Consider the following 12,614-nt stretch of genomic DNA (forward strand, 5'->3'; position numbering starts at 1 on the left):
CGCGAGAACTCATTGCGATCGTATGCAAATTATTGCATTCAAGATAATCGTCAATTATCGCGACGATCTATAGAGTTTGAAAAATATCAATTACCGTCAAACGATCGTCCGTTGTATGTATACGACGACGACGACCGTCATCGGCATGCGCTTTCCTCGTCTTGTATCGTCGGAGGCGCGCAAAGTCCTTGGTTAAAAGCCGCGAGTTAAATGTACGTAGGTCCAATAATAGACACGATAAATACATTCTGACCGTTAAAATAGATCGTTAGACGTAGCAAAGGAAGTCAAAGTGTCTGACCGCAGGCATACGTTATACCTGTACGTTTGAAAATGCACTCGGCCCGCGAGAGTTTAATTAAAACGTATGACGCTAATCTGCGTACGCTTCTCTTCTTCGCATTCCCCTTTGGGGTGAATTATTTCGCATCCTCGTATACCTATAACCTTATCCATTCGTTGGCGTAATTTTTTTATTCCTCATTTTTCACACTCTCTAAAAGTGTATACTTATGCAGTACGTCTACGTGTGGATTCTTGCCTCCCACTACGTTAAATCTGTATTCGTTTAATCGCATGACGTATGAAAATCTCGCTCACGTATCTTTCTTTTGTACAACGTCGGCAGTTCGGCGGAAACCGAGGTTCTCTGCGTCCGACGGTATTACGATTATCGTTGTCTACGTTGGTTATTACCGATATTATATGAGATTGATAACCCCCCTTGCTCACTGTTATTTCTATGTACTTTCTCCGAATAAATTATACGGGGTTTTGCCGCCTCGGATTACCTCCGACGACGACCGCACTACTCCGTAATACCGCAGTAACATGGTATACTCCCTAATTACAGCACGCGAGCGCGTGTTACCCGCGAGAATCAAAGTTACGTAAATAAAAATCGTATTTGGTAGATATTGAATGGGATGAAACGGTTCGTTTCTCAATTCAATTGAAATAGGTTATTATTTTGGGTATATATGTACGTCCTAATTTTCGATATATGCTATACATATATATCCATTACTCGTATCGCGCATAGATCCGAATCGCGCCTTTTTTTTTTTTTTCTCTTGAACCTGGTTATTCGCATTGTCGATCGTGAGATTTTCTCCAAGTTTCACACGACACGTGTGACACACGGGAGACTAGATTTCTTTCCGTATTAGGTTCTAATGGAAAGTAACCTCCACCGCGGCTCGTTAAGCGTTCGTTGCATCCCGTCATTTTTCACTTTGCATTTTTCGGATCTTTATTTCTCAAGATTTCTGGATAAGCGAAGATTCCAACGATATCGCGGGAGGTGGAAAGGATTTCGGCACAGGATCGGCCACTTCTAGCGTCGGATCTGAATATTTTACCGCTCGATCGTTCGTTATCAGATCAATTATTCGATAAGATTTAATCGTCCGAATCGCGTAGGGCGCGTACCCGTTATAATCGTGTGCCCTTGACGAATGCGAACTTCATGTTTCGCGCATTATCGTCATTGAAATCAGTTGAATGAAATTTTGCAGAGGTCGGTGCGAATCTCGATGGTATATGTATACAAAGAATATTTTCTGGCTTTCTAAGGACAACGAAGCCGAGAGGACGAGATTTAATTAACGAGGCCTTATACCCTAGTACCTTCGCTTACCACCTGCGTGCGCCCTTTTCTCGTATAATTTCTTGAGAGCGAGACTGCTGCGAGGTCCTGTTTCCTCGCTAATCCCCTCAAGTTTCGGGGCTGGATATGAAACCCGGTGAGCCTTTATGTTTACACTATTGAAGTAAATTAGGAGGTGAATCTCGAGTGCTAGCGGGGCAGGTATATAACAAGGTAGCGTAATTAGCTGCGAATGCTGGAGAGAAGAAGATATGTGTAAACGCAGCTACATTTGGAAAACCAAATACAAATATTTACGCGCACGCTCAGGGGAAAACTTTGAACGTACGACGTTTCAGGTGTTAAATTTCAAGAGCAGTTGTCGGAGCGATCGGCGAAACGTTTGGTAATATTTCAGTCAACTCGAAGAACTTCGTACGATTCGCGCGATCTGCAGTTAACGTATTTAACTTCGTGTTAGTTGGGGTCCTGTGATTATTTACAATTCCCATTCCGGGATTACAGGACTCTGGTAAATTGTGACCTTGTGGCGGTTGCGTTTTTCACTACACACATACATATAGCTATGTAGGTATTTCTGCATGATTTCAACGATTTGCAAGAATCACTAATTGTCGAAAACGGTGCCTAATTTTTCTAAAATATGGAATCCCCTGTGGGAGAAAAAAACAATTCGATTTCCGATTCGAACAAGTTTCCAATATTCCGAAGTTTTCAGTCACCCGAACACGTCCAATGATTCTAATTAGAATTCCGAGATAATCGGTCCCCAGTTCAACGATGAGACCAATATTTAACGAATCTCCGTAAACCTGAACGAAGAACGTGACTTCCCGCGGATTGACTCCATTTTTACCGATTCACGCGCTTCGGAAGCAATTATTTGAATCCCCATGAATTACTCTACAGCGAACTCAGATCGTTGCTCATGAGAGTGTACAGGGTGTCGTGTTTTTTTTTTTTTTTTTTTATATTTTCCTTATTTTTTTTCTTCTTATTTACGGAAACAGTCTATGAATTTTCGTGAAAATTAGGTCGTTCAATCTTTTCCGATGTGATTTCGAATGGCTGCGGTTTTCTCTCCGACGTTTTGACGCGCCAATAGCGAGAAGCGAGATTCAAGTTTCGTGAGTCGAAACACAGAAGACAGAAATTTTCCCATAGCAGAGTCAAACCAAGTAAGTTCGCCGTTAAAGGGAATCCTTGAAAGTTCGACTTGGTCTAAGGGGGGTATTTCTAGACGCGGCGCGGTATTAGGAACGAACAGTCGACAACTCTCTCGCCGGCAATTCTCGTCGCGCGCGTTTTACTTGAAACGCTCTTCTAGGCAGCTGACATTTAATTTCTCACGAGCCCTAACCCCTCTAACTCTCAGCTGCAGTATAGGTATACATATACCTGCAGCATAGGTATAACACAGGTAGGTGGAAGGTGGAAGACATTTGCATTTATGAAAGCCTCTCGATGGCCCCGCCGGCTTTGCGCGCCTCTCTCTTTTACATATCTAACAAAAAATGTATCTGTGTATCCACACGGAGACGTTTGTACATCTGTACCTCTATATGTATATGTATTACACGGTATCGCGATTTTTCACCTTCACTTTAAAGGCTATTAGAGTAAGTACGTACTACGCGATATCGTCGGCTAGGCGACGCGACGCGCTAATATAGATGGAATGGGGTGTTAATTGAACTCATGGATCGGACGGACAAAGGATCTACGACCCCTAGCGGTTCGTTCGCTGGCGGGTTCACGGTATACGGCGCCCGTGTATACCTATGTGTATACCTACGTTCGAACTCAAAGGAAATCGTATATCGTACAAACCGTCGAATGAAATCCTCGTCAAAGAACAATTTCCGTTGTTCTTTTTAATCGAAAAAAACTGAGCTCTGATAGCATCACACTGAACAGCTTCGTCTGCATGGTTTTACGATATTTGAAAACTGTCTGGCGACGATTGAAAAATTTAATTCGCGATTCCAATAATGTATACATATGTATAGAATCACTGTGAATGCATTTTGACGCACATGCAGAGCATCGTCGAATTGCGTATAGCCGGCTATACGTAATAAATCGTTACGACGATATTATAATGACGGTTCGGTAGACAATGGTCTGGATAGAATGTCCACATCAGTTGAGATAATGTTCATGATTAAGTTGCGAGTACGTTACGATATTATATCGTCAATATTATTCTTCTTGTCATTATTGACGTTTCAAATTTGTTTCAGAAGGTTGATCCGGAGCTGATATTTACGAAACAGGAACGTATAGGAAAAGGAAGTTTCGGTGAAGTCTTCAAAGGTATCGACAACAGAACGCAGCAGGTTGTCGCGATAAAAATAATCGATCTAGAAGAAGCCGAAGATGAAATCGAGGACATACAACAGGAAATCATGGTGCTGTCGCAGTGCGACAGCCCGTTCGTCACCAAGTACTTCGGATCTTATCTCAAGGTAAGGAAGTAACGAATTACATCCGCAGAAAAAAAAAAAAAAAAAAACCACATCGAATAGAAAAAATAGATCATACTTTCTGTAATTGTCCGAGGCCACTTGGGTGGACGAAAGTCGTTTTTTGACCATCGTCGGCAGCTGCGAAAATCGAGCGAAATTAGGAATAAAACTTTTGACCCCACAATACCCGATACATTACCGAAATCGGTTTGTCGCCATTTTGTCTCTTTGTCCTGTACAAAATGGCTGCCGAAACCTTTTGCTTTTTAATCAGACGTTGCTCATTCGGATGAAAACGGAGCTTTTTTATTAAGTGAATTTTTAGTAATTTATTACTATTATCATTAACGAAATGAGAATCGCACCGGGTTAATTTTTGGCTCGCAAGAAACCAAGGTAACGGATTATTGCCCGGTATACGTCCCTGCGGTGGTAACCGGAGACTTCGATAGTCGAAGACGTCCCGACAGTTCGAGTGGCGTCGTACTGCATCAGTGGTTAAAATAAACGCAGTGTAGTTACGTAACTTTTAGTAAGACTAGACGTTGGAAAGCCTTGGGAACTCAACTTTCGCATTATACGCTGTCTATCTATATTCGTATTATTTCATCTCTGTACAGGTTTTCTACTTATATTCCTCATGTTTTTAATTTCACGGATATATCTGTAACATTCGAAACGAACTTTTCAAAAAATTTATTCATTTTACACCAAGATCGGTTATTTTATTCCGTCAAAGATCGATGAATTTCTCTTTTATTCAGTTCAGTTCACGGTTATATTCAGGAGTCATGAGGTGCAGGTAGTTTCGTCACGTTTCGTTCGCGCTTTTACTGTGAAAGAAAGAAAAAGGGGGGGGAAGCTGAGAGTTGTGATAAAATGGGTGCTGACAAATGGCCGGATTTCGAGGATAATGCCGAAATGATGGAAGACTGTCTGAGGGAACGTCTTGGCGAAAATGAATCCGAAGAATACTCGAAGGATCAACTCGGCTGCTCACTAATTGAAGAAAACTCCTTTTCTGGGGTGAATTTTCACCCTCACAACCGCGCGGTATTTTAACTTTCATTTTACACGGTGGCGAAAAGTCGAGAATAATGAAACACTCGATGGTCGCTTTTCGCGGTCTTCTCCCTCCCAAATTATCTCCTCAAAAATGCCCTTCAACTTCACGCTATCTAACGACTCGCTCCTTTTTTTTTTTTTTTTTTTTCTCTCCTTTTTTACTAGATAGAGCAAATGTCGTCCCTAAATTTGAACAAATTCCGTCACAGCTGTTCCTGTCCGATATATTGAGAATATTAATTCCTGCGCGTACCTATATCACGAAGACAATATGAAATTGTACGTGGTTGTTCATGGGATTACAAATTCACCGATGTGCCGGGTGGATATCCTACGATGAAAATTAAAGATAATGAAAAATACAACGCTGTGCGACAACGACAAAGAAATTCTCTCCCGCGTATACGGGTACTGCAAGTGTAGATATTCCACGGGGTGAAAGTGCATCATTAAACAAGTGGAATATCAAAGTGGATTCCGAACTGGGTCTTTGATCTTGAAAAAAGGCCGAGTCAATGGAGAGATGAAACAAAAAAAAATAAAAAACAAACAGAAAGAAAGAACAACGGTAAAGACTGGAACAAATATAGGTAATTAATATCTATCCGGACGGTATTGAAAGCGTCGCGCGATGCCTGCGGTTCTGTCATGTCCGCTTGTGAAGTATACAAGTATCGTATATTGACATGCGGAGCAAACTTGCGTGCCTGTGAGAAATCGTGATAGGAGTGACAATCGAACCGGTGATGCACGTTGTATGTATGTCTCTCTGTATACGATAATGATAAACTCGACCGCATGGTGATATGGAGATGATGGACTTCGATGTAACGTATTCTAACGTTAAAGATCCGACGTATTGTACAGTTAGGTATGTCGGTTTTAATTCTTGTCTCGACTTCGCGGCGAGTCCCTCAGCTTCTTTTCCTCTCTTTCTTTCTTCCTTTCTCTACCTGGTTCTATAACAACCGTATTCCATTCGCAATCGACCTACGACGGCCTGCATCCCTGTAAAATCGAACTAATACAGGCACACTGTAATACCACATCCTGTTCTATATATATATATATATATATATATATAATATATGTATACTAAATAATAATTTACTTTTATTATTCATCGAGCAAGTCATCGTCAGCGTATTTTCCTCGTCTCTTCGTAATATCGAGGGCTTCGAACCGGGCAGGTCGTGACCCACAAAAAATTGGGGATGCCGCCGCGGGAACTTTATCCTCGGAAAAGTAAGAAGAAGAAGAAGAAAAAAAAAAAAAAAAAAAAAAAGAAGTAAAAGTGGGCACAGTAAAAGACTAACGATCCCATAGGCGGAATTTTTTTCTAACGGATTTTTTTCTGCCTCTGTTTCTGCGAGATACGCCCGTCTGGTTTTCAACCTTCGGTACGGCTTCGCATTTTCCCCAGTGTCTGTGCGGATAGGTAGATGTAATAGAGACGTGCTCGATGTTACATTAAAAATCTTTTCTCGAGAGTTTAATGTTCTCCTCTTTTCATTTGGATTCCGCATCCGTTGGAGAGAAGGAGGAGGAGGCGGCGTATTCCGTGTAATTGTCGGAAAAACTGTATACGTATACCGTATCCGTTACACGGGTCTGTCTGGAAAGGCTTTGAGTTCCGCGTTGGAGTTGCTCGTTCCAATTCAAACTTCGTTTCGATGGGCTGAAAGTATTAAGCGAATCATGTAGACCAATGAAACTGTACGAACGTTCATTCCTCTGTATTACCTATACTATCATGTTCTGCGAAGCTCTAACAGTTGCTAACCCACCGATAATCACTCAACTTTGCACACCTTTTTTTTCTCTACTTTGCTTCTATTCTAAATTTTCACTCGTCTGATTTCTCGGCGATAACAGAGAACTCGATTTATTCGACTATAATATGCCACGAGCAGTACAGCGACGAAATTAATTACTTTGCACTCGCGCGCACTTACGGTATATCGTTCAACCGTTCGGAATAGGAGATTGAAAATGTCAAACTTTGAATTATTCCTTCGACTCACAAGTACAAAGAGAAGAACAAAGTAAAAACCCCGATCGTCTGATCGAGAAAAGTGACGAATGCAGAGAATATCATCGACGACTCTTCTTAATCGAGTAGCTGAACGAGTCGGCTCAACGTCGCAACAAATATTTGCTTTTTACAAAACGACTTTGTCAAGTTCAACCGTGATTATGGAATCGAAACCTGTCAAATGACTCGTGAAAATTGAAGAAATAAATAAAATGAACATCCGTTTATTAATCCGTTTGCAAATATCTGTAAATTATTTCTGTAGGTACATCGTCAATATAATCGAATCGGTTCATCGCGCGGAATTTCTGCATTGGATTGTATTTAGTAGGTAATTCGGAACGTCAATAAATATCCGTATTAATCGATCAGCCGATTATTATGTCTATTGAATACGTTATTCATTTTCATCGTTAGCCTCAGCTGAAACTAGATGAGTTAAATCTGTACGGTGGTTTCAAACATACGTGCAAATTGTATATGACTATATTACATGCCTGGATGCAGGTGAACGAGGGAAGCATATGATTGGATGATTACCCAAAACTTATCGGCCATACGAGAGGTCATGTCATGAAATTCACAGGGTGAAAATTCTGTAAATTTCGTCGCTCTTCCAAAGGTCGGCGACCGGAAGCAAAAAATTGATATTCCGAAGTAAATACTTCTGTAGAAAATTCTTTTCCTTTTACAATTATCAAGTTTCGACAACCAGATTAAACGAGATTATTTATTGAAATTTTGAGCGTTCGAACGGGTGTATTTCCAGCATGTATGTAGCGAAGGCTTCGAAGGGTTTGTGCGGATGCAATGATATTACACTTTACGTAAGGTGCTAAAGTTTCATAGATAAGGTCTTATTGGTGATGTAAATAAGGTCTCGTACTATATGTTCTTAGCGGCAGCAATATTTCGATATGGTTTCTCATTCGACGACACAAGACCGAAATAGATCATCTGATTTTACCGAAGAAATTGGCAACCCACGTTGTTTTTGTTTGTTCTATATTTATGGGAAATTATTTGTGCAATTTTCAACTCACGCCAGTCGCCCTTTTATCCCATAAAAAGGTAAATCTTCGAGCTACCGCGGCTGCAGGAGGCCAACTCGCTATGCCAACAAGGTTAAATATTTTCCTGGGCTAGCGAAGCGACGTTTCGTAGAAATTAGGTCAACGCAATTTGCGACCCCCGTCGCTAATACGTTCACTGTGAAGTCTAAACAGATTTGCATCCCCGATAATTTCGATTGATATTTAACGTTCGAGAAATCTTTACGCTCGGAGAACGAGCGGTTAGTTCGAACGACCTCGTTGGAACGGCTCCGTAAATTTCCACCCGAATTTTCAACGCTTTTTTGTTCGCCATATCGAATAAAAATTTTCGAAGTTTTACAGAAAGGTATATGTATTACTAAAATTCCGGCTTCAAGTTTAACGAAATCTCATCGACTGATTTTTTGGTCAGGGCAATAAGGCGATTTTCCGAACCTCAACACCAAACTTGTCGTTTCCAAAAATTCGGATGAAAAGCGAGGGAACTTAATTTGTCAATGTCGGCTCGAGCCGATCTACACCTGGACAGGATCCATGGTATTTCGCATATTTTTTTTACCGCGTCGTCTTGACACGAGGCTATAAGACGTGGAAATGTTTATCTACCCCCGTAAGCTGAAAGTGCCAAACCGCTAGAATTGGAGGAAAGTATAGAGAAGAGAAAGCGGGGGAGGTGAAGGTGAACGAACTTTTGGGAGGGGTGCGAAACGAATTTTACTACCAGACCATGAAGGAAGACTGGTCTTGAATATTCGTTCCGGGTCGTAGCGAGGCTTTCAACCCGACGACGATCAAGACGATGGAAATTGACGGAAGGGTGGAAAAGTTTTGCGTATAGAAGTATAATTCTTAAGCGTTACAGGCAGCCGACCTCAATGTAAACCTCGCTCTTAGTGCTCTTCGCCCGTCATCAAACGTCGGATAAATTTCCCCCGTTTCTCTCGTTCCGTCGCAATGGTATCAGCCGAAAAGCGACAGCCATTTTCTTTTAAAATACGATCGCTGCACGTTCAACTTAACTCCGAGAGGACTAATGGACCTCGACTTACCTAAACGATCACTCGGAACAAAATTCTGACGAATGGGAAATGAGGAATTACGAACAATGTTGTCTCGGAGGACTCCCTCTCTCACGTCTAAAGCAGAGAGAAACAAATCTTCCCTTATTTTTTCTTTCTCTTCTCCGCAAAGATTTTCACTTTCCGAGAGATCCTCGATGAATTATCCCCGCCGCTGGTCCGTGCGAAATAACAAGTTCGTTATTTCGTATAGAGAAACTGCTTCGGATTCGACGTGGTGCAGCAAAGACAGTCGGTGTTGTTATTGACGGTGCTTGCTGACGGCTCTGAGGAGAAATAGAAAAAAATAAAGAGACGAAGAAGGAAAATCCAACTATGACTCCACACGGGATCGTCTGTCACTGTCCACGCGATAGCTACTGTTTGGATCCTCACGCTTCGCTCGTTTTTCCCGCCTCTCATTCTTATGCAAATACAAAATCTAAAGTCGCTATAGCCGTTGTTCCCAGTTCATTGAACCGCGTACCTCTGATCGTCGAATCCAACCCTCGACTGCTCGCATTTTCGTAGCTTCCCTACAGCGAGACTGAAAAAACGAAGTATTTTTTACAAGTTTTCTGCAGACGAAAACCAGAATCCTCTACATCCGTTTCATGAAAAACATCTGCGGGGCGGATATATCGGTTTGATCAACGGGCCATAAATGACGAGGTCATTTTCATCGCTTTTGACCCTCTCGATTTCTGTCTTCGTAGTTTAGGTCATTTTCATATATCGAGAAATTTATCTCGAATGTTTCTGACTGACATCTTCTCAACAAGATTCTTTGCGCGCGATAAGGGAATTAATTATGACCTTGACAAAATTGGGGGTTGTTCGCGACACGCTATCTAAGTAATTGATTTTACTATCTAATCTTTCGACTGACGCATGACGCACTGCACAGCTATATCACCTGTTTACACCTGTGGCTAGATTGTTGTACGACGAGATGATGACCGCACCCTTCTAGTTTTTTTCTTCGCCTGCATACGGATTCGTTACTGAATTAGATTCGTCACATTTCCTTCTTTTTTTTTTTGAGACTCTCGGATAAACTTGGGGACCGAAACCTTTTAAATTTGGTAAAGTTTTTCAAATCATATAGGCATAATAATATCCTTGTTCCAGGGCACGAAGTTATGGATTATTATGGAATATCTCGGCGGTGGTTCGGCCTTGGACTTGATGAAGGCCGGAAGTTTCGAAGAAATGCACATCGCCGTTATCCTACGTGAAGTTCTCAGGGGTCTCGACTACCTCCATAGCGAACGCAAGCTGCATCGTGATATTAAAGGTTCGTAAAATTCAAAAAAAATCATACCCCCGATATAAACGTCCCAAATTTATTTAACATTATCGCTCCCCCCACCCCCACCCCCTCTGTTAAACTTACACGTTCATTAATTACGTTAATATGATAACGCTTCTGTATTTGCTCCGAAGTTGGCTACCGGCCGTTTATTCTCTACATACATGTATATGTTATACGGTCCAATTTAAGTATATACAATATATAATATCTTACGACACATATATTATTAATTGATTGCAATATAGGCCCCTGATCACGGTACTAAAACTAATTTATAACCAACGTTATTGGCGTCGGCTATAAGAATGTCCTGCTGGATGATTGACGTCTCGAAGTGTTCCTGTTTAATGGATTTATTTACGGTTAGTGATTTTTGACCAACGCTACAAGTCGACGTTTCATTCAGCGTGTATTGTACATTATACGCATACCTGTACATGCGTATACGGAGATGTAAACATTTTTTGATAATTGGTTGTTTTTAATTTTATTTTGCGACGAAAAATTTGTTCTCCTCCCGCGATATAGGTAATGGACATTCCTTACCAGCGCCCTGTAACGAGGGAAGCGCCCTATTGAAAATATCCGATTATTTCCAGCCGCGAACGTTCTGCTCAGCGAAATGGGAGATGTGAAATTAGCAGACTTTGGGGTCGCGGGGCAGCTGACCAATACCACCAGCAAGAGAAACACCTTTGTGGGGACTCCATTTTGGATGGCTCCAGAAGTGATCAAGCAGTCAGCCTACGATTCGAAGGTATTAGAGAAATATTGTCTCAATATCTAATATCTAGAGAAATTATTAGTGTGCAATAGGTTGTGGTTATATCAGATATTGTTTAGAATTAATTTTTCAATTTTGAGAGCATTTGGATAACGAACAAAAATGTCACTTGTATCGATCATCGCGGCGTGCGGAAGAGTCCTTCGGGTTCTTTGGACCGATGCCAGTACCGAACAACGAGTACTTGGAGAATTTTCCTTGCTGCAGGACTACTACAATTGCCGTCGGGCATTTCGTGTGAGGCTTTAGTTTAAAATAGAGAAAAATTCGAGTGCTCAAATCCCTGGATCTCAATTTATCTTAAAGGAAGCGCAAGAACTGTATTTGAAAGCTTTTTCCTCTCAAACCAATTTCAACGATTCTCGTCTCCAAAAAATATGAAAGTCTAAAATAATCAATGATCGCAGATCCCCTTCGGTTCATCGCCCACTGTACGGACTCTTTTTTACGATGATATTTTTCAATCAAGGATAATCGTTACGCGCGAGTATAACGTAACGTCGAATCATCTGTGTATGCAACATTTAGACGTTGGTTATCGCTGAATTAGTTCCGACCAATGGCATCGTTCGTCCTTCGAACGTGTAAATCTACCAATGCAAATAATGAATTCCATTTTCAGGCGGACATATGGTCACTTGGAATAACAGCCATCGAACTGGCAAAGGGTGAACCGCCAAACAGTGAGCTACATCCGATGAGGGTACTTTTTCTCATCCCTAAAAATAATCCACCTCAGTTAACGGGGAACTACACTAAACAATTCAAGGAATTCGTCGAGGCATGCCTTAATAAGGACCCTGAAAACGTGAGTAGCCTCACTTATATTTTTATTACCTGTAATATATCATCATTCATTCGTATACGACGCATAACTTCCACGTAAGACGATATCGATGGCACTACCTTTGTTCCGCGCGGAACCCCATCGATCAGCCGGCGGACACCCCGGTTATTGTGCGATTAATAATATCAGAAGCTACGTTGTATATTATCGTGCGTAGGGCGCTTCGTGTCACCTCGGCCACGGTCCCCATTTTTCTCTTATTCGTTTTCTCTATCCAATTTATTTTGGGTCACGGTTGCACCTCGAGATCATGCACTTGTACAAATAGAATACCTGGAAACCACATAAGGAACTCATTTACCAAAAAATTTTTTTCTCTCGTCTTATTTGAATCGGATAAGGAATCTCTATCGTTTTTCAGATTTTTCGAAAATTGCC

At 41.4% G+C, this 12,614-nt stretch overlaps 1 protein-coding gene across 11 annotated transcripts in view; it reads left to right on the top strand.

The window, feature by feature from the left end:
- The window catches only part of LOC105685181 (serine/threonine-protein kinase svkA), a 76,069-nt gene that overhangs the window by 56,845 nt on the left and 6,610 nt on the right, over window positions 1-12,614 (top strand). For 8 of the 11 annotated variants that reach the window (XR_007277662.1, XR_007277649.1, XR_007277647.1 and 5 more), the window contains 4 exons: window positions 3,853-4,077; window positions 10,422-10,587; window positions 11,205-11,362; window positions 12,012-12,197. Coding sequence is in view for 1 of the 11 variants with exons in the window: in XM_012399049.3 (XP_012254472.2) it covers window positions 3,853-4,077; window positions 10,422-10,587; window positions 11,205-11,362; window positions 12,012-12,197 (735 nt within the window). In the remaining 10 variants the exon portion in view is untranslated. The remainder of the gene's footprint in view (window positions 1-3,852; window positions 4,078-10,421; window positions 10,588-11,204; window positions 11,363-12,011; window positions 12,198-12,614) is intronic. The other 3 variants (XR_007277665.1, XR_007277655.1, XR_007277648.1) reach the window with 1 other exon arrangement.

This window comes from Athalia rosae, chromosome 1, assembly GCF_917208135.1.
Source record: "Athalia rosae chromosome 1, iyAthRosa1.1, whole genome shotgun sequence".
NCBI classification, from domain to species: Eukaryota; Metazoa; Arthropoda; class Insecta; order Hymenoptera; family Athaliidae; genus Athalia; species Athalia rosae.